The following is a 23555-nucleotide window of genomic DNA, read 5'->3' as shown; positions in this document are numbered from 1 at the left end:
CTGCTAATAACATTTGTCCAAGAAGAGGCCATTTATAACAACATTGTCTTCTGCCACTCAACCAGCCATTTATCCATAGCAGTAATTTACTCCTAATGCAACATCGCCCTGATTATTTGTACAGCAGTCTTTTGCAACCAGTTCCTTTGTTACTGCATCATATAATTAAGCAGATTGGTTAGACACAATTTCCCCTTTATGAAATAAATGCTATGATTTTGATATAGCCGCATTCCTCTCAAGATGATCGTACAGTATTTCTTTATTTACTGACTCAGTTATTTTCCCTGGAACAGAAGTCAAACTTATGGCACTGTAATTACTTACTTCATCCTTTGATCATTTGCACATCTCTAGTCTATAATGAACTCCCCTGAATCCAAGGACCTCTCATTTATATTTGCTCTATATTTCTGTATCCCCTGATAATTTATATTCATTCCCATGCATTTTACTTCACTGCCACTAGTCTCATCAGGCCATCTAACATCCATTTAGATCTGAACTGTGAAAAATACCTCTTAATTGGTTTAAAATCTTAGTACTGTCCATGATTACTTCCCTGAATGTTTCCCACTTAGAATTTACAGTTGATAACAACATCAGTTGGTCTCCCACTGAAAATAATTTAAAAACGAGACCATAGTAATCATCTTTATGAAAGCAAAACCCCTTCCCTTTTCCCTGTGATCACTGAACCTAGTGATTCCTTTATGTGGATATTCATAATTCATGAAGAGTCATGCTGATAATCATATCAGTAATATTGCTTTCTTTCTTTGCTCTCTAACATGCAAGTGCAGAAAAACAGTCATCCAGTAAATCAACAAATCCACAAAAGTCTTGTTACTGTGAGAGTGTATGTTGAGCCACAAGTTCCAGTCATTATCTGGAAAGTTAAACCCCCTATTATAAGACATTTTGATTTACTGGTCCATTCCATTTGTTTGTATAGTTCTTCATTGTTGCAGCCACTTGGCTTTTAATATACTCCTAATCTCTCTCTCTCTTTTTTTTTTTTTTTTTTTTTTTAAATAGTTCTTGTCACACCAGACTGGCTCAACATTGCACTGGCCACCCGTATCGACTGGGTACACTGCTTTACATTCTGTGTGCTTCTTAATCATATTGCTCCTCCCTCCTCTCCTGTTAATTCTGTACATATTGTACTCACTATATTCAAATTCTGCATCCCTTGCACGTGAGTGGCACCATGTTTCCAATATCTTTGCAGTATTGTCCACGTTTTATTGATGTCTTAACTAGTACTTCAAATTCATCAAATTTGTTTATTGTACTCCTGGCATTAGGGTACAAGAAAATATATTGTGAGTTGATATACTTACAGCAAATATTCTTACATCCCTTCTATTTCAGTATGTCCCATTTCTGTAAAAACAGTCTCTCCCGTTAACAAACACAGACCATGCTGTGAAAAACTGTACCCTGTGAGCTTTGCACAATCTCTCCTGATTGACAAGGTTCTCATCATGTACTCCCTCCTATTATGTCTGAGCAAAATTCCTGACACTTTCATATTTAATCCTGACTGGTGGTTTTTTATTCTACAATGCTCTATACCTGTTAAGTAAATTCTCAGATCTCCTATTTTTTAATATTATTAGTTAAAATATATACAACAATATCACCTTTTGTGCCCTTAAAAGATGATAGCTGCTTTATGACATTATTAATCCCCCCCCAACTGACATACCATGTTCCTATTCCACCACTTCTTTTTACATGATATGTTGGCGCCTCCATAGCCAGGTGGGAAGGAGCAGCAGTGCGTAGCACAGGCTTCTTGATTAGACCGGGGTTCGAGCCCCTCACCACCAAATACGGAGGATGCGGAAAGGTCAGGGAATGACCACCGCATATCCCGGAGCAATATGGCCTTAGTTGCTAATGCTCCTAAAAACCAAATAACAAACAAACAAACATGATATGTTTTCTATGACAGTTGAGTCGCTTGCAATATCTACTTCCTGCTTTTTGGAATTGATTGATTGCTTGAGGGATTCTTCACAGATGACTAGTGGTTGTTGGTTTAGTTGGTTATTTTTGGAAATCCTTCAGAAGGCTAATTTTTGACAAGTGTATACAAGTGTGGATCAGATGAAAATGAGTACTTTTTTTCCTTTACCAGTAACTAGTACTTTATTTTTCAAAAAAATATCAGCTACTGTTTAGGTACTTATGCTATCCAGAAATATATTATATTTTTATACTCTGCTTATGAAAATATTTGGTTAGTGTTGGCATCATTATTTAATGGTTTCCTTTGCTCCATTTTTGATGTGAATTTTGAAGTCTTGTCAGATTATTTTTCAGTCTTATGAAAGTTGCAAGGCAAAAAGTTTGGACTGTATGGAGCTGTGTGTGTGGTCGTGTATTTTTAAGTATCAAAATGATGTCATGAGTCAGGGTGATTTGGCCTTTTATGTTTGATGACAGATCAACTATGAGGATTGATGCTTGCTTTTTTTTGAGTTGACATGCTTTATCTTTACATGTAAAATAGCAATCCCCATCAGTTGAAGAACCTCTTGAACATAACCTTTGCATGCTTTTTTTGAAAGCCTTGAATTTTTTGTCTCAGAGTTGCCGAGTCATTTTCTCACCAGGTTTTGTCATTTCTTATCTCTTCATACCGCATTAAATTCTGCAAACAGTCTCATTTGTAAAAATTTCTATTCATTATGGATACACCTGGAAATCCACTTTTTACACCCCTTCCTATATTGCAGTTTGTCATAGATGATGGCATAGGCAGATCCATGATCGATTTTACCAAACTTTAGGAACACAAATGTAAATAGGAGAAGAGTGAACTGTAGTAATTAAATTGAATGATGAATGGTTATTGATTTCTCTTCCTCTCATTATCCAATCTACATAGCTGAAGAAACAGACAACATAACCACTCTGTTTGGTACACCCTTTGTTGAGAGTGTACGAACACAGTAGTTGTCTTATGGCATATGTGTTTATGATTCTTGCTTTTAACAAAAACTGAAGGGCATGACATAGTAGAGAAAATGTTGTGAAAATTAATGATCAAAGAACACTACACACTGTTTTGAAATAAATAGCATTTAAGAGAACATCAGACACAACAGTTCATTGTGGCATATTAAGTAGACTAGGTAATAGGAACAGAAGGAACTGTGATAAAACTGTGACACCTTTTTGATTTACTCTGATTAGTTATTATTTAGCTGCATCATTATTTAGTTGCACTTTTTTGATGTTTATATATTAATTATTTTTCTTACCTGCATTGTTATTAGAAAACAAAAGTGGCATTATTGAGATTTATAGTTAAACAGGAATATTAAACATATCTGTCCTTGCAATTTTTGGATGATTTTTACCTATTTCATCAGATGGAGCTCACACTTGACATCTTTTGTCATGGTTATTGTCTCAGGATGCTGTAGACTGAAGATTGAGTATGAATGTCTAATTATACTTGTTATGAGAATACAAGGCTGATTTAAACTTCATTTTTCCTAAGATCTCTTGTCATCTAATTTATAGACACAAATGACATACTCATTATTATTAATTTCTTCAAGCAAAGAGCAAAGACAAATGTCCATGGGCTTGAAAATGACTTAGAACTTCTGCATAATGCACCCATGCTCTTATCAACTGAGCTGCCAGGGGCCCTTTATTTCTTTTAGGTTTCTTGGACCCATGCCTTACGGCAGATTAACTGTTATAAGTACCATGATCGAGAAGAGTTGATGCCTGCATTTACAGACGAGGATGACAAGGAGAAAGTTAAGGCTGTAGTTCATGTTCGAACTACAAGCTCAGCCAATGTTTCTGTTGACTCTGCTCTTGCAGGAGCACAAGGGGTAAGTGATGTAGACCTTACATAGTATGTCTTTAACTTCCATTATTGAGCAGGCCTTTTCTGTTATTTTGCCCAAAGTGAAACCAGACATCTTTTGACATGGCAATTATTAAAATACTGTTATTTCAATTGTAATTCAGGATATCTTTTGTTAAATGTTGCTGTTGCTATATATGCATTGGCATTTATTTGAGAATCTTTTCAGAAATGCATATTTCTGCTTGGAAATTTACCTAGTTATAAATGCATTAGCCATAATTTAAAATAATTATATTAGGTATCAGAACAAAGACTGGGAATCAGTTTTTCAATTAATCACGTGCATATGAAATTGCCATTAACACTCAGCTGTCAACTCCGGATTTATAACAGAGCCTCCCCTCCACCCCTACTATCCTAACATAGTTTTTCTCCATCATTTTTCACAAAAAACAGTATAACTACAGTTTTGTTGTCATATTCAAAATTTTTAAAACAAATTTTTAAAATTCAAAATTCAAAATTTAACCCCTAGTTTAAGTATATATTGTTGCCTTCATAATGATTGTTACAGAAAAAGATGATCTGCATATTGTATTTCCTGTCACTCTTGATGGTTGGCCCTTGAAAAAAGCCATTGAGATTTGCAGTATGCAGATATCTGTTTTGTATATATATTTCGCAATTTAGTTATTATTTATGTACTCCATAATATTACTTAGATATATCACTATAATTATTTTCTTGCGGATGTTCTCATACAGCTCATACATTCAACAAATAATTTTTGTTATGATTATAGCATTAAATTGCATTGGCAATGGCTATAACATATACATATAATAATACCTTATATATTCATAATTATTACATTCTACAATAATAAATAAGGATAGAAACACACATCTTTACAAACATAATACATCATAAAGATCAGTCTAGTGCAGTGATTCCCAACCCCTTCGGGTTGTGATGCTTATTCATATTTCACTATTATTTGAAACCCAATATGATATCCTGTAACATTGCAGAAATACTGATATTCTAAAATATTTAGGATATCAGTATTTGGTCCTAATGACTAATATAACAAACTGTACAGACATATAGAGTGGTCAGTAAACCAGAATGCCTTAGAATGGGAATTTTAACTTTCCAGTGAAACTTGTGGGTTGGTCAAAAGTCTTTCTGTTACATCATGCAGTAGAAAGACTTTTGTGGGTTTATTGGATGACTTTTCTTTTCTACATCAGAATGTTAGAGAGGCAACAAGAGAAAGCAATACTCTTGATTTGATTATCAGCAGTGACTCTTCATGCATTGAGAATCTGTAGATAAAAGAACCACTAGGTTGGCAGTGATCACAGTATATTAATGTGATTTACTTAAAGAAAACTGCTGGGTGATTTTGCTTTTATGTAGGTAACCACAGTGATCCCAGACAGTTTTTACATTCTATTCATATCAACAACAAATTTTAAATGGGAAACATTCAGGAAATTCACTAAAAAAAAAAAGACAGAATTCATAGGATACCTGGTTCCTGGGCAACGTGATGCTCTCACCCCTCTTGCTAGTGGATGAACCCACTGCTTGGCAGGTATATAGGTACACGGCATTCACGTAGACTGTAATTCAATATCGGTATGGATAAATGTCGTGAGTTAACAGACTTTGAAAGAGGGATGATAGTGGGCACCCAATGCATGGATCACTCTGTCACGGAGGTGGTACATAAATTGCACTGTCCCCATTTGACAGTGGCAAGAGTGTATTGGGAATATGCCATTTCCGGAATAACATCTCATCATGGACAGTGCTGTGAGTGGAGAAAGGTGGTGTATGAACATGGCCGTCAATGTCTGTCTTGCAGTGTTTCGGCCAACTGGAGAGTGACAGTGGTACAAATCATTGGCGACTTCAACGAGGGAGGTTTATTTGTTTGTTATTTGGTTTTTAGGAGCATTAGCAACTAAGGCCATATTGCTCTGGGATATGCGGTGGTCATTCCCTGACCTTTCCGCATCCTCCGTATTTGGTGGTGACAGGCTTGAACCCCGGTCTAATCAAGAAGCGTGTGCTATGCACTGCTGCTCCTTCCCACCTGGCTACGGAGGCGCCTACGAGGGAGGTGCCAGAAATGTCTCCACCAAGACAATCAGGCAATCATTAGCCGCAATAGTTATGGGAGCTGCCGACCCACTAGAATCACAAGACAAGATTCTATTATTATTATTATTGTTAACAGCTACAAACGTACCTGAGGGTGCAGCTACAAAGTGTTATTACACAGCTTCAAAGCAGAAGCTTGGAGTATACATTTCCAAAGTAAAGAGAGAAGTAAATGTACATAAGAAGACTAGTGAATTGAAATGTACAGATAAAAATAAAACTAAATAAATAAAAGTAGGACTCATCCATCCTATTTAAGTGAACAGGTAGGAGTAAGGCAGAGCACTGGTATTTCTTCACACACATTACACAATCAGAGTCTTAGAACTTACAAGAAAAGTTCATTCTAAGGTGAGGTTAGCAATTTCAGTTGCCTCTTGAAGTGTCCGGGGGTGTCAAATATCTCCACATTTGCTTTGTTCATTGATCTTGCAGTCCTGTTGTAGAAGTTGTAGTATCCATAATTTGTTCTCGCATAGGATGGTTTCAGCAGTGGATGGTTTCTTAACGCTTTAGTTGGTGTGTTGAAATTTATTTGTGAGATGAGATGAGGGCAATTCAGGGTACCATTTAACAGCTGGTTAAGAAGGAGTAAGTCGGCTTTATCTCTTCTTTTTTCCAGCGTTTCGAGTCCCAAGAATACACACCACCCTTGGTAGGATTTCTCATTGTATTCCAGGCCACTTTTAAAGCAACATGTGGGGACCAGACCTGTGGAGGCAAATTCGAGGGCTGGCCTAACATAGATTTTGTAGAGAAAGATGAAAAGTGCCAACTGATTGACGTCTCAGTTAATTCTTTTCAGGAAACCTAGTTTTTTGCTAGCTGCCTTCATAATGTTAGAGACATGGACATCAAATGAAAATGATTCTTTAATAAAGATACCTAAATTTTTGGCTGTACTAACTTTTTTGATTGCCTTGTTGTTGATACACTAAGAAAAATTAAGTTTGCTTTTCATGTGTGCATTAGCAAAGCTCATCAGCTCACACTTATTTTCATTAACGGCCAATTTGTTCTCCTTCAGCCACTGAATAACTCGTTGAAGAGCTTCGTTTAGGATGATGCAGTTATTGGTACTGTGAATTGCTTTATAGATTTTTATGTCGTCTGCAAATATGTTGATTTTGATTTGGTAGTCTCCAAGGGTGCTTGGCAGGTCGTTGATGCAGATAAGAAATAATAGCGGGCCTAAGGATGAACCCTGTGGGACACCAATTTCAGGCTTGAAAGGATATGAGGTTTTACCTTTAAATGTCACGGACATTTCTCTACCTTCCAAGTAGTTTTCAATCCAGTTTAGTGCCTGTCCTCTGAGACCATAGTGATGCAGTTTGTTGATTAGTCTCTGATGGACTACCTTCTCGAATATATGGGATATATTCAAGACAAACGAAATCATATCTGTGCAGGTGGAACGACCCCTGATAAATCCGTGGGAGTAATCTGACAAATTAAGTTTCATAAAGTTAAATAGCTGCTTCATTACAATGGATTCAATTATCTTTGAGAGTGTATTCAATTGACAAACTGGTCTGTAAGTGTTGGGTGAGGATAGGTCTCCTTTTTTGTAAAGAGGGGTAACAAAGGCCTTTTTCAGTTGAGCTGGATAGATTTCACTCTCAAATACCAATTTTATTAAGTGAAGTAATAGCTTTACAAGTGTGGTTCCACATTTTTTCCATAAGACAGTAGGGATACTGTCTGGGCCTCGTGTGAGGTCCTTTTTCATACTGTGGATTGTGCTCAACAATTGTGCTTGATTGATTTCAAATGCTGTTAGTGTATCAATGTAGTTGAGAGGGAAATTTTCGTTACTTTCCATCCTGTCATCTGCTGTATCTGTTTTGTAAATTTCTTCAAAGCTGCTAGCAAGGTAGTCTGCCTCAGACAAAGATGACAAATCACTGGGAATATCTAACATGTTTAGAGCCGCATTTTGATTTTTTGCTTTGAAATAGCTGAATATAGGCTTCATATCTTTTTGCCTCAAAGACTCTTCTTTCGACAAAGCACAAGTATTTATTGTAGTCCTGTTTTAATTTCATTTTAACCTGTCTTCTTAAGGAAGAATATTTATTGTAAAGGCATATTTCCTTATTTGTCTTAAACCTACTATGCATTTTTCGTTTTTTTGCCTGTAGGGATTTTAGTTCCTTACAGAACCAGTGCGGGTAATTTGGATCAGGAGCACTATAGCATGGAACAAGGTTGTTAGTTACTTCATTAATGATTTGGTAAAAGCAGTCCAGTGCTTCTTGGGGATCATTGATTTTTAATATTAATTCCCAATTACAGTTTTTAAATGCATAATTCATATCAGGCCATTTCACTTTATTGAAATTGAGCTTCTGTTTTTGTTCTAAATCCCTATCTTTAACTAATCTTTTCTTGATGGAAAAGGCCACGGGAATGTGATCTGATTTGAAAAGATTAATTGGCTTAAAGACTACTAAAGGAAAGTTGGTGAAGACTAAATCCAAGTAGTTTTCATTTCTAGTTGGAAATTCACAGATCTGATTCAGATTTAGAGAGATGAAAATTTTTTGAAACCTACCCTTAAGTGTCCAGACATTAGTTGGATTGGCATTACATCCATTGTAGGCATGTGGCATATTAAAGTCCCTAAAACAATTAAAATGGCTTATTCCCAGATGTTGATCAAGAATTTGGTCAATAGTGTTCTCAAATTCCATCATTAGAGTGTTATCTATGGGTGGTGGAAGGTAGACAAGCATAACATAGCAGGTATAAGAGCCACTGCCAGTTGGAGAAAAATTCCTTAAATGTTAGCGAAGACTTCGATTTTTGAGATAGGAATCTCTTTTTGGCAGACAATCATGAGCCCGCCACCTCTCTCATCCAGTCTATCCCTACGAATAACAACAAAGCCCGGTGGGACCAATTCACTGTCCTTAACATCCTGAGTGAGCCATGTTTCCACTAAAAAGTAGATGTCGTAGTCTTCTTGAAATATGAGGGAATAGGTGTCTTTATAGTTGGTATTGTTTAGACATTGCACATTTTGATAGTAACATAGCAAATTATTTTGTGAATTATTCTTATTTTGCTGAACTGAAATCCTGTTTTCCCTTATTTTCTTGATTGTCTGTAGTTGCTATTTATTTCCGTTTTCAATATTCGTAGGTGAGGATGGGTTTATTGATTTTGTCCTTGTACTTACATTCTTTTGAAAAGGCAATATCAGCGTTCCTTCGGTCCAGTTATTAGTGTCCAGAATTCTTTCTTTGTTGTCCTCACTATATGAAACTTTAAAGGATGAGTACTCCTGTGGAAACCGTGCTTTCAGTTTGGTTACCTGAACATTTGACTTACAAAAGCTGTTAACGTATTCTTGTAATTCTCTTTCAGTTGTGTCCGGGGCCAACCTCGAAACAAATATAGCCTTGAGCTTTGGAATAACTTTAAGCTTTTTGTTTTTTGAAGCCCCGATTAGTAGCTGAGAGTTTGGATTCCAGTTTCCTTTACTGCTAGAGTACATTCTTTCAATTTTAGCATTAGCATTAGCATTAGCATTTGTAGAGGCGTTTGATGCAAGAAAGCAAGCTTATGCAGCATCAGCCAAAAAAAAAAAAAAAAAAAAAACCCACTTCCACTTCACCCCTCTGTTTGTTCAAAATACCTGTCCAGCTGAGCCTTAAACTTATTTAGGCTATCAACCTCCACCACAAGGGATGGAAGTCTGTTCCACCAACCAACCACCCGCTGGCTAAAGGCAAATTTCCGCACATCTATCCTACATCTGTCTTTCCTCAATTTGAATTTATGCCCTCTCAGGTGATTTTTCTGAGCTAGAGGAAGAATCCCATCAGCATTGAGCATGCTTAAACCATTCAAGGCTTTATACACCTCTATCAGATCACCTCGCTGGTGCCTAGTCTCCAGACACTGTAATTTGCAAAACTTAAGCCTTTCTTTGTAAGAGCACCCCTTTGTTCCATTCACTAATCTTGTTGCCCTTCTCTGTACTCGTTCCAGCAGCTCTACATCCTTCTTCAAATGAGGCCTCCAGACCTGTATACAGTACTCTAGGTGTGGCCTGACCATCGCCTTATACAATGGAATAATCACCTCCTTATCCCTGCTGGAAAAATTCCTGTATATCATTGACAATACTCCATGAGCTACTCTTGCAGCCCGTCTGCACTGCTCAGAGAACTTCATATCTGCCTGCACAACCACCCCCAAGTCCCTTTCATTCTCTACCACTGTCAGTGTAGTACCACAGAGTTGATACATTGCTCTGGGGTTGCTGTTTCCCATGTGTAGTACTTTACATTTATCAATGTTAAACTTCATTTGCCACCTCTCAGCCCATCTGCTCAACCTTTCCAGATCCTGTTGCAGCAGCATAGTGTAAGTAGTGTCCTTGACAACCCTGCCAACCTTTGTATCGTCTGCAAACTTGGACATTAAGCCCGATATACCATCATCAATATCATTTATAAATACAGAAAACAATAATGGACCCAACACTGAGCCCTGAGGGACTCCACTAATAACATCAGTCCACGATGAGCAGTGTCCATTGATTACCACTCTCTGTCTTCTCCCCCTCAACCACCCCTTTATCCATAGCAGCAATTTGCCTCCAATGTCACACTGCTCCAATTTGTGTAGCAGTCTTCCATGTGCAACAGTATCAAAAGCCTTTCTAAGATCCAAGTATAAAATATCAAAGTTATTCCCTGCATCCAGTTCTTTTGTGACTGCATCATAGTATCCAATCAAGTTGGTCAGGCAAGACTTCCCCTTAACAAAACCATGCTGTGTCTGAGCTATAACTGAAGTCTTGTCTAAATGATCCTGCAGTGCTTCTTTAACCAGTGCCTCCATTAATTTTCCTGGAACAGGAAAATTAATGGAGGCACTGTCTGTCTGTGTTATCCGCTTCTGCCTTGTCACTTCCATTTGCCATATCCATTTTTAATATTTCGGCATAAGTATGCTTTGTCTGTGCCTTGGCTGTATACGTTTCTTTCATGTCTGTGTGTGCATCAATATTTTCCTCATGTTTATTTACATTCTCTGAGATTTGAGTCTTGTTTCGGTGAGTTACACTTTCCAACCAATGCCCTTTGTTTTTGCTGATTTTGCATGTTTCTAAGGTTGGGTGTTCAGCTTGTGTTACTCTTAATTGAATTGGTCCTTTCTCGTCTCTCTTCTTCCGTTTTGCACCTAACTTTAGTTCATCCTCTGTTTGGTTACACTTATGCTCATAGAGTTTCACCCCTGATTCAGGGATTTTGAGTGCTTGCATTTTTTTTCCCGGTATTTAAGGCGGATTTGTTATTTTCTCTTAGTAATTCCAAAGGTATTTGATAGGAGCTGATAATCGGTGGATCGTTAGCATCATTAGAAATTTGGCCGTTGCTTGCGAGTGACATTTCTTGACCTTTTAAGCCAAATTCTCTGCTAGTTAACAGCACCTTGCGTTGTTTGACAGGATTTGTGTTTTTGAAACAATTCAACTCAGGCGAGCAACAAATTGTACCATCGATATCCGTGTGATCACTTGATGCAGCTCTCGGGGTCTCTCCCGAGTTTAGTTTGTTGGTAGTTCCGTGTGTTGTCTTGTAGTGTTGGTTAGCAAATTCATTAATTCAAGACCTCAACTGGGTAATAGAACATTGGCACTGGACCTTGCATGATTGGAGATGGGTCTCCTGGTCCAGTGAGTCCCATTTCCAGTTATTTTGAGCAGATGGGAGGGTGCATATATGACAGAAACTACACAAAGCTGTGCACCTGTCATGTCAACAAGGAACTGTTCAGGCAGGTGGACGATCAGTAATGGTCTGGGGCATGTTCAACTGGCAAATGTTGGGACCTCTGGTATGTCTAGATGCATCACTGAACTGTCCAGGTTATGTGTCCCTCCTTGTAGACCATCTGCATGCCTTCATGGTCATCGTGCACCCACAGAGCAATGGACCCTTCCAGCAGGACAATGCACCTCCCCACAGAGCCATGGTGACTAGAACATGGTTTGAAGAGCATTCCCCAGATTTTACCACCATGGAACGGCCTTCCCGTTCGCTGGACACGAACCCCTTGAAGCATCTTTAGGATGCTGTGGAAAGGGTCATTAGAGATTTGGTTCCTCCACCCAGGAATACAACAGAATTATGGACTGTGGTGCAGCAAGCATAGATGGAAATACCGCTGGAATGCTTTCGTGAACTAGTGGACTCAATACCCTGCCGTGTCACTGCTCTTATCCCAGCGAAAGGTGGGCCTACCCGTTACTAGGTAGGTATCAAATTATTTCTGTCCACTCAGTGTACATCAGAATGTTTTACATAAACATTTACATAACTTGAACACCACTGTACTAGTAGTATCATCAGCAATTCCTTAGATTTCTCATAATTTCCTCAGGACTGAATAAGGCGCACTATTTCCACAATCACATCACATCACAAATAGAAGTAGTTAACTGCCCAAAAGTGGGCATTAGCATTAGTAGAGGCATATGATGCAAGAAAGCAAGCTTATGCAGCATCAGCCAAAAAAAAAAAAAAAAAACCACTTCCACTTCACCCCTCTGTTCGTTCAAAATACCTGTCCAGCTGAGCCTTAAACTTATTTAGGCTATCAACTTCCACGACAAGGGATGGAAGTCTGTTCCACCAACCAACCACTCGCTGGCTAAAGGCAAATTTCTGCACATCTATCCTACATCTGTCTTTCCTCAATTTCAATTTATGCCCTCTCAGGTGATTATTCTGAGCGAGAGGAAGAATCCCATCAGCATTGAGCATGCTCAAACCATTCAATGCTTTATACACCTCTATCAGATCACCTCGCTGGTGCCTAGTCTCCAGACACTGTAATTTGCAAAACTTAAGCCTTTCTTCGTAAGAGCACCCCTTTGTTCCATTCACTAATCTTGTTGCCCTTCTCTGTACTCGTTCCAGCAGCTCTACATCCTTCTTGAAATGAGGCCTCCAGACCTGTATACAGTACTCAAGGTGTGGCCTGACCATTGCCTTATACAAGGGAATAATCACCTCCTTATCCCTGCTAGAAAAATTCCTGTATATCATTGACAAGACTCCATGAGCTACTCTTGCAGCCCATCTGCACTGCTCAGAGAACTTCATATCTGCCTGCACAATTACCCCCAGGTTCTTTTCATTCTCCACTACTGTCAGTGTAGTACCACAGAGTTGATACGTTGCTCTGTGGTTGCTGTTTCTCATATTTAGTACTTTACATTTGTCAATGTTAAACTTCATTTGCCACCTCTCAGCCCATCTGCTCAACCTTTCCAGATCCTGTTGCAGCAGCTTAGCATCAGTAGTGTTCTTAACAACCCTGCCAACCTTTGTATCGTCTGCAAACTTGGACATTAAGCTTGATATACCATCATCAATATCATTTATAAATATAGAGAAAACAATAATGCACCCAACACTGAACCCTGAGGGACTCCACTAATAATATTAGTCTACGATGAGCAGTGTCCGTTGATTACCACTCTCTGTCTTCTCCGCCTCAACCATCCCTTTATCCATAGCAGCAATTTGCCTCCAATGCCACACTGCTCCAATTTGTGCAGCAGTCTTCCATGTGCAACAGTATCAAAAGCCTTTCTAAGATCCAAATATGTAATATCAGAGTTATTCCCTGCATCCAGTTCTTTTGTGACTGCATCATAGTATCCAATCAAATTGGTCAGGCAAGACTTTCCCTTAACAAAACCATTCTGTGTCCGAGCTATAACTGAAGTCTTGTCTAGATGATCCTGTAGTGCTTCTTTAACCAGTGCCTCCATTAATTTTCCCGGAATAGAAGTTAAACTCACAGGTCTATAATTACTTGTGTCAGCCTTCGATCCTCCTTTGTGAATTGGGGTCACATTTGCACATCTCCAGTCTATGGGTACTTCCCCTGAGTCCAAATAAGCTGTCATAATTATGGCTAAGAGTTTGCTTACTTCCTTTGCTGCCTCCTTTAATATAACTGGATAGATCCCATCCACCCCAGGTGCCTTTTTTATGTTTATCCTCAACAATTTCTCCTCCACTTTCCTCTCAGTTATTACAAAATCATCTAGCTCACTGCCAGAGTTTACTTCACCTCTGGCATTCCCCTTCCTGAATAACTCCACATGTGTGAATGTACATGCAAAATACTCATTTAGTTTGTTAGCCACCTGAGCAGGATCCTCAACTGTTGAACCATCAATATCCAGTGGACAAATCTGATTCATCCCTTTCCTTGTAGAGTTTACATAGGTAAAGAACTCTTTTCTGTTTTTCTTTGCATCCTTTGCCAAGGATTTCTCATAATCTGCCTTTGCCTGCCTAATCTCCTTTGTGACTTGGTTACAAACCAGCTTATATCTGTCATAGGCTTCCATGTCACCCATTAATTTATATGTATCCCATGCATTTTTCTTCTCTGCCATGTGTCTTATTAGTTCATCTGACACCAATTTAGGCATAAACCTTGAACAATATTTCTTAGTTGGTATGTAAATCCTAGTAACTTCCAAGATAAGTTCTTTGAATGCTTCCCATTTTGAATTTGCTGTTGGTAACATCATCAGTTGGTCCCACTGTATAGAATTTAAATACTGTCTCAGACCATCGTAGTCGCCTTTACAAAAGCAAAAACCCTTCCCTTTATCCCTGATGGTAGTTACCTCTTTGAGTAAATCCCACTTCAGCACACTGTGATCACTGCCACCTAGTGGTTCCTGTATCTGCAGATTCTTAATGCATGAAGGATCACTACTGATAATCAGATCAAGAGTATTACTCCCTCTAGTTGCCTCCCGAACATGCTGATGTAGAAAACAATCATCCAATAAATCCACAAAAGCCTTGCTAGTGTGTGAGTGACCAACCCACAAATTCCAGTCAGTATCTGGGAAATTAAAATTCCCCATTATAAGATTCTCTGATTTACTGGCCCACTCTATTTCTCTGTAAAGTTTCTTATTATACTCATCAGAGTCATTAGGCCTATAGCATACTTCTTCTCCCAATGCTTATGTCACACCAAACTGACTCGACACTGCACTGTCCAGCGATGTTGACTGGCTTCATTTCCTTGGATATTATGTGTTTCTTAACTAATAGCATAACCCCTCCTCCACCCTTCCTATCTTGTCTATCCTTTCTGTACACATTGTACTCCCAAAATTTCAGTTCTGCATTCCTTATATCTGTGTGACACCACATCTCTGATATCCCAACAATATCTGCATTTGATGTTTTGAGCAATACCTGAAATTCATCAAATTTATTTACCAAACTCCTAGCATTGATGTACACGGAAGTTTACATGCATCTGTTCCTATTCTTAGCTACCCTAACACAACCCATGTATTTTCTTGTACCGCAATGACTCTCAGCAGTTTCTGAAATATCCTACATCTTTTTTTCCAGGCTGCGGCTCATTCCAATAGAAGCAGTGCAAGAATCACTTTCACCTCTGCCAGTGGCTACTGTTAATCTATTAGTCCTTGTATCCCCCCCCCAAGCTAGCTGTTTTCCGACCCACCTAACACTGCCTCGATAGCATCAGCAAATATTCTTGCACCCTTTGTATTTAAGTGTATCCCATCCCTGTAGAAGCAGTCTCTCCTGTTAACAAGTACAGACTAGGCTGAAAAAAATTCTTCCCCTTGAGCCTTGCACAGTCTTTCCAGGGCTGAATTGATCGACAAGGCTCTCATTATAATATTTGGGATAGCAAGTTCATTCTTGTCTAGTTGAAGCAATTCCTTTAAAAAGTTTTAAGCGACATTAACAGTTATTTATTTTGGTTGGTAGCTCTCAGTTATCCAATGCTGTTCATATATGAAAGTACCAAAACTTTAATAAAATCAACTAATTGCAGAAGTGCTGGGCCAGTCTATAATTTATAACCAATGTTCTGCATGGGTGGTCAAACACTGCACACCTTTTCCTAAATATTATTATCGATGATGCATGTGATAAAATGCAAATAAGCTGCCACCTGCCCAAACTATCATTGCATCCGTGCTGAAGCAATTCTATGCAAAGAGCTAATTTGTTATGGAGCTGTTGTTGAAAATATTGGGATTAGAGAATAATGATCAATGAACTGCAAAAGGCTGCAATTATGAAGATCACATTTATCTCTCTCTCTCTCTCGAAGTCAAAAGGCCTACCCATTACTAGGTAAATATTCTATGATTTCTGTCCACTCAGTGTAGTAGTCATAGAGGCTGCTAGACTTTATAACGTACGATCACTCATCGGTGAAGACAGGATATTAGAGCTGGAAAAGGAATTAGAAAATGTGAATTGGAATATCATCGGTTTGGCTGAAACAAGAAGAAGAAATGAATCACTTATAGGTTTATCAAGTGGAAATCTGCTGTACACCAATGGAAACAGTGAAAGGAGTGAAGGTGTAGTTGGGTTTCTGGTCCATAAAGATTTTAAAAACAACATTTTGGAATTCAAAAGTACATCACCAAGGGTGTCAAGACTAATACTCACGATTTCTAAGAGGTACAAGCTAAAGATTATAATGATTTATGCACCAACATCGAGCCATGATGATGAAGAGATTGAAGAAATGTACCCCGAAATTGAGTCTTCTAGATGAGCAGAAAACCCACTACACTATTATTATGGGGGACTTCAATGCTAAGGTTGGAAAAAGGCAAAACAGCACAGAAAGAGGAACTATAGGAAATTTTGGAATTGGTGAAAGACTTGTGGAATTTGCAGAATCTCAAGGACTGTCAGTAATGAACACTTTTTTTCAAGAAAAGGGTGAACAGAAAGTGGGCATGGAAGAGTCCAAATGGATTAACAACTAACGAAATCGACTTCATCCTCACTAACAGAAGATATATTGTGAATGATGTTACCGTCCTGAATAAGGTAAATGTTGGAAGTGATCACAGAATGGTAAGATGTACACTTGATATAGATGTAGGAAAGGAAAGGAAAAAACTGACTCGAGTAAATAATACAAAGGTCTTTGAGATAACAGAGGAGGAGAAAAGGCAGTATGTACTGGAACTTAAGAACACGTTTGAGCTTCTGCAGACTGCTCAGGACCAAGATATCAACGAGGAATATTACAACTTTCTGAAAGTGATAAAGCCCAAGAAACCTATAGGGAAACAGAAATCCAAAGAAGAAAAAAATTAGTCAAGAAACACTTGTCATGATGAACCGAAGACGACAAATGAAGAGCAAGAAAAACACTGACAGGGAGAAAATTGAGTATACTGAGTTATGCAAAGCCATTAGAAAGAGACTCAGAGAGGACATAAGAAGATTTAACACAAGAAAAGTAGAACAAGCATTAAGGGAAAACAAAGGATTTAAATCAGCAGCCATGAGCAGTAATACAGAAAGACAAATGATACTGAAACTGAAGAATAGCGATGGTGTACTTATAAACAGCAGAGAAGGCATAATTCAAATAGCAGAAGACTACTATAGAGAATTATACAAGGAGCGAGGGAATGATACCAGCAGTGCGGAACATGGATTGCAAAGTAGCAACACATATGACATACCCGATATTCTTCCTGATGAGGTAGAACATGCATTGAAGAAAATGAAGAATCGGAAAGCCCCGGGGGAAGATGAAGTTACTGTAGAGTTGTTAAAATTGGGAGGAAGAGACATAACACAAAAACTGGCAAGGCTCTTCACAAAGTGCATTAGAAAAGGTGTGATGCCTAAGCAGTGGAATAATGCAATCATAGTTTTGCTGCATAAGAAAGGAGATAAATCAGAAATTGGAAATTATAGACCAATTAGCTTGTTATCCCATATCTACAAGTTGTTCACAAGGGTCATTACTAACAGATTAGAAAGAATACTTGATGAGAATCAATCGAAAGAGCAAGCTGGCTTTAGGACAGGATTCTCAACTATGGATCACCTTCACGTAATATCACAGCTAATGGAGAAAGCAAATGAATATAAAACACCATTATGCCTGGCATTTGGGGATTATGAAAAGGCATTTGACTCCATACAGCATAAGGCAATGTTTCGGGCACTGGAAAGACAAGGCATAGATACTCCATATATTATGATTTTGAAGAAAATATATGAGAGTGCTACATCCTTTATTAGACTAGACAAAGACAGTAGCAAATTTAAAATCGAGACAGGAGTTCGACAAGGAGACACAATATCTCTAAAGCTGTTTACTGCTGCGCTTGAGGAAGCTTTCAGAAGATTAGACTGGTCGCAGAAAGGAGTCAATGTGAACGGAGAGTATCTAAACCATTTACGATTTGCAGATGACATTGTGGTCATAAGCCACGATCCCAAAGAATTAGAGGAAAATCTTAATCAGTTATGCACAGTTAGTAAGGATTTTGGACTAAAGATATGGCTAAAACAAAAGTAATGATGAACAAGTATGCCACGGAAAGGGAAATAATGATTGGAGGAGCAGTAATTGAAAAGGTGGAGTCATATACTTATCTGGGACAAGTTATTAGCTGTAATAATGATAAATGGCTGGAAGTCAAGAGAAGAATAAATTTTGGATGGATAGCATTCAGGAAATATAGTCACATACTGAAGAGCAATATCCCAGTTTGTCTGAAACGTAAAATAATGAATCAATGTATACTCCCCACCATGACTTATGGAAGTGAAACTTGGGCACTCACCAAAAGAATGGAAGAGAAGCTAAGAACTACACAGCGAAGAATGGAACAAATTATATTGGGAATCAGACTGTTAGATAAGAAGAGAAACACATGGATTAGGCAAAAACTCAAGTAAAGGACATTCTTATCAAAACTAAAGAACTAAAATGGTCTTGGGCAGGACACAGCTCGAAGACATGATGACAGATGGACTAAGAAAATAACAGAATGGTACCCAAGAGGAGCTAGAAGAAAACCTGGAAGACAAAGGTGGAGATGGATAGATGAAATTCATGAGTTTTTGAGTAGTAAATGGATGGCCAGTGCTCAAAACAGAAGGAACTGGAAAGTTGCTGGAGAGGCCTTCATCCTGCAGTGGATTCAAAATGGCTGATGATGATGATGAAGAGATACTGTTCAAGACCAGTGTCAAATGAACCAATGAGACTTGAAGCAGAGAGAAAAGATACGTGGGATACATATAAAGTATCACATGATACAGAAACCTACAGTACTAAAAATACTAAATGGCAAGAATACAAAGTAAAGTAGCAAAATGCCATTTTACTTATGCAAACACTGGAAGAAAGGGAATGAAGCACATTTTTCCACTAGATATGAATTGTTGATGTGGGTTGGGATGCCAGAAGGCTATTAAATTCTTTTGGGGAGCCGATTGATTTTGTGATGACTGAGAGGAAGGTGTAAGAGAAATTGTTGAAGCTAAATGAAAGAAAGATTTGGGTGGATGGGATCTATCCAATTATACAGGGTGTTTCAGTTAAACGTTTCAGAACTTCTAAGAGGGGTAGGGTACATCCTGACAACTCGAAATCATATAGCAATGTGGGGTCGGAAATGCTTTCCTGAAGCGGTGTTGTACACAGAAGCACCATAAAGAAAAGAGACCGTAAGTGAGAAATCGTTTTAATAATACATGAAAAGAAGCAAAAGGTACATGGATTAAAGTAAGTGTTCGAAGTTTCTTCCACGGGCTACAATGCACGCCGCACATCTCCGACGCATGGACATCCGAACATTCTGGAATACTCCAGGCGAATTTCGAATTTCTTCGGCAGCTACTGCGATTCTTGCAACCAGCTCCTCAGCATTGTCAACAGGGGTGTCATAAACTAGCGATTTCATATGACCCCAGAAATAAAAATCAAGACATGATAGGTCGGGTGACCGAGCAGGCCAACGCACGGGACCACCACGTCCGATCCACTGTTGACCAAATGTGACATCCAGGTAGTTACGAACATCTCCGCTATAATGGGCAGGGGCTCCATCGTGTTGGAACCACATTGTCTGTTGCGTCGATGCAGAAATCTGTTCATCTCTCAAAAGTTGTGGCAATACTTGCTGCAGAAAGATCAAGTAGATAGGTCCGGTTAGACGACACGGTAACAGGTAAGGTCCGATGACGTGATCTCCCATAATACCGGCCCATACATTGACCGAAAATCGAATCTGTGCTGCACGACGTCGTATTGCATGCGGGTTCTCGACCGCCCAGATATGGTCATTATGCGTGTTGAAAATTCCTTCCCTTGTGAAGGAATTTTCACGGTCATATGAAATCGCTAGTTGACACCCCTGTTGACAATGCTGAGGAGCTGGTTGCAAGAATCGCAGTAGCTGCCGAAGAAATTCGAAATTCGCCTGGAGTATTCCAGAATGTTCGGATGTCCATGCGTCGGAGATGTGAGGCGTGCATTGTAGCCCGTGGAAGAAACTTCGAACACTTACTTTAATCCATGTACCTTTTGCTTCTTTTCATGTATTATTAAAACGATTTCTCACTTACGGTCTCTTTTCTTTATGGTGCTTCTGTGTACAACACCGCTTCAGGAAAGCATTTCCGACCCCACATTGCTATATGATTTCGAGTTGTCAGGATGTACCCTACCCCTCTTAGAAGTTCTGAAACGTTTAACTGAAACACCCTGTATAAAAGGAGGCAGCAGAAGAGGTAAGCAAATTTTTAGTCATAATTATTATTAAAGATTTTCTTATGGATTTCAGATGTGCAAACATATCCTCAATTCACAAAGGGGGTAGAATCAACGGGGTGATATGAGTAGTTACAGACCTGTTAGCTTGACTTCTGTTCTAGGAAAAATAATGGTCACTGGTTAAAGGAGTATATGCAGGACCATCTAGAGAGGAATGCAGTTATACTGCATTCCTGTCGGGATAGCATATTATTCAATGTGACTGGATACTATGATGCAGTAACATAGGAAATACAAAAAATAATTTTGAAATCATATATTTAGATTTCAGTAAAGCTATTGAGACCGTTGCATGAAAAAACCGTTAGGGAATGGACGAGTGATATGGGAAGTTTTTTTTTTTTTCTGATGCTGTATAAGCTTACTTTCTTACATTATTTGCCACTACTACTAATTCTACTTATATTCTATAGTAATCAGCAAGGATGTAAGAATGCACTTTTATAGATATAATGCATATTGAGGATCAGTCTAGTGTGATTCCCAAACTATTTAGGATGTGTTACATATTTATATTTCGCCAATATTTGTAACCTAATATGATATCTGTTAACATTTCAGAAATACTGACATCCTAAAATATTTACTGGAAAATTCTCTTTTTATGACTTTTGAAACTCACATTATGATTTAATTTACCTTACAATGTTTTTAATTATTTCATTCATTATTATTATTTATTATTTTTATTTTTAGAATTTAGTTTGCATAGAATTCCATATGATCCATTACAAATGTTTCGGCAACCCATAAATAAATAAATAAATTGTAAATTTTCTGTTTAATCTCTGGGATGGCCACACAGAACATTTGTATGTTGTTTGTTATTTGGTTTTTAAGAGCATTAGCAACTAAGGCCATATTGCTCCAGGGATATGCGGTGGTCATTCCCTGACCTTTCCACATCCTCCGTATTTGGTGGTCATGGGCTCAAACCCCAGTCTAATCAAGAAGAGTGTGCTATGCACTGCTGCTCTTGCCCACCTGGCTATGGAGGTGCCCCTGAACATTTGTAAGCTGAAATGTTAGAATATTTGTAATGGATCATATGGAATTCTATGCAAAGTTATAAAAATAATAAATGCTGGTCTAGGACAATATGATTGAAGGAGTCAATGTACATAGCAACTTAAAACCAGCCAACCTTTTTTTCTGTTCATTTTTATTGCAGTTTAAAAGCATATATGTTAGCCGAGTTTAATAAAGATCAGGAATTGGAATAGATGAACATCCAGATAATTTCCTTAGCCATTTTGGATGTTTTCCGAGTCACAATGAGCTTGGGGTATACATTTTTGCATATATGGGAATTGTATTCTTAATAATTGTATTCCTGTCTATGTAGCATATTTTTAAGAATTTGTGATGTTTTTCACGTTATCACAAATATGTAATTAAATAAAAATAAATAAAACAACATATTAGTCACTCATCATAAAATTACATTGATAAAGAAGAGTGACCTGCCATGGATAGCACATGGCTTGGGGGCTTACATCAAAATTAATGAAACAGACATAACACAGGATTCCAACCATTTATTGGCTTATACAAAATTTACAATTTGAAGATTATCTATACATGTAACACTAATGGGTAAACATCAGTTTAATGTGAAATACTGTTGTTAAATATCATTCAAAGTAAGCAGCAAATGAAAATAGAAAAATATTTATAGTTGGGCCTGTACATGTTATTCTTGAAGAATGTTAGCAAAAATGCTAGAATGATAGACTTTATTTGTAGTAAACAAACACATCTATTCATCATTTACAAACTGTAGAGTTGGGTATGGGAAAATTCTGTCCAATATTTTGATTATTTATAAAATAAAATTAGAAAACATTGGTATTTACCTAAAAACACCGACATGCAAAATTAAAATAATAAAAGCACAAATTTCACAGTAGCTTTCAACAGACATAAGATATTTTTTTAAGCTATGTACTACTTCTAGTTGTATCATCTATAAAACAGAACATATACCTGGTCATTATGCGTGGCTGCTACAATAGCACGAAAGGTAGTCCGTGTTTCACTGATAACATAAACCAATGGAGTTAAAATGCACCCTCCTTACCCCACCCTCCTTTTGCATATCACTCTGATGCAACAAGCTGCAGTGTTATATGCAAGGATTTGCAGTCTATTTAAAAATGGACTGTAACTAAAGAAGATGCAAATTATACATTATGTATGGTTTTTGATGTGATTTCTCAGAAACTTTGTTTCTTGACTTCACTGTGGTTCACTCCACAGTTCAGGAGCTATATTTTTACGCTAATCTGCACTTCATTATAACTGTGATAAGTTTGACAGTGGGAAACACCGATTGCAGGCTTTAGTTTACTATCAGAAAACAGTACGTGTTGAATGCAATTTTTGTACTTTTGTAGAACATTGTCGAATGGCTATGCTCTTGCTGTAGGAACACTTGTTCCTACAGCGAGAGCATACCCTGTACTTATATTAGTATCCATGTGTAACATAATTTAAAATTTTAAATTGAACCATACACACAGATTTATTTTAGATTGAAGTGGCCTATCATGGTGCAGCCCTTCACACTAGCACGTTATGCAGAAAGACAGAACTTGGTTCACTTCTGTTTCTGTAGTGTTGTAGTGAAAGTAGACAAATTATTCAAATAGACGGTGGGGGGAGTCATCCTCATGACTCCAAAGTACGATGGTGAAATACTTAATCAAGATATTTTCCAGGTGGTCATGAGTTCTTCAAACTCTTTATGACCAAATTTACTTTGTTCACATGAACAGGAATCCCCATTGCCACTCCATACCCCAGTTATATAACTGAATCTTTTATATAAAGGTGGTGCTGAATGGATCTGTCTGTGGCAGTGAACAGATTTTACTGGACTTCA

At 38.0% G+C, this 23555-nt stretch overlaps 1 protein-coding gene across 3 annotated transcripts in view; it reads left to right on the top strand.

The window, feature by feature from the left end:
* Positions 1–23555, top strand: part of LOC150090333 (DNA-binding protein P3A2-like) — a 333226-nt gene that overhangs the window by 257136 nt on the left and 52535 nt on the right. For 2 of the 3 annotated variants that reach the window (XM_090389803.1, XM_090389804.1), the window contains one exon: positions 3690–3866. The exons of the other annotated variant lie outside the window; for it this stretch is intronic. In XM_090389803.1, the coding sequence (XP_090245929.1) occupies positions 3690–3866 (177 nt within the window). The remainder of the gene's footprint in view (positions 1–3689; positions 3867–23555) is intronic. 3 annotated transcript variants of the gene reach the window in all.

Source organism: Mastigoproctus giganteus, chromosome 2 (assembly GCF_048544385.1).
Source record: "Mastigoproctus giganteus isolate SK-2022 chromosome 2, ASM4854438v1, whole genome shotgun sequence".
Taxonomy (NCBI): Eukaryota; Metazoa; Arthropoda; class Arachnida; order Uropygi; family Thelyphonidae; genus Mastigoproctus; species Mastigoproctus giganteus.
This window is presented reverse-complemented; position numbering and strand designations above follow the sequence as displayed.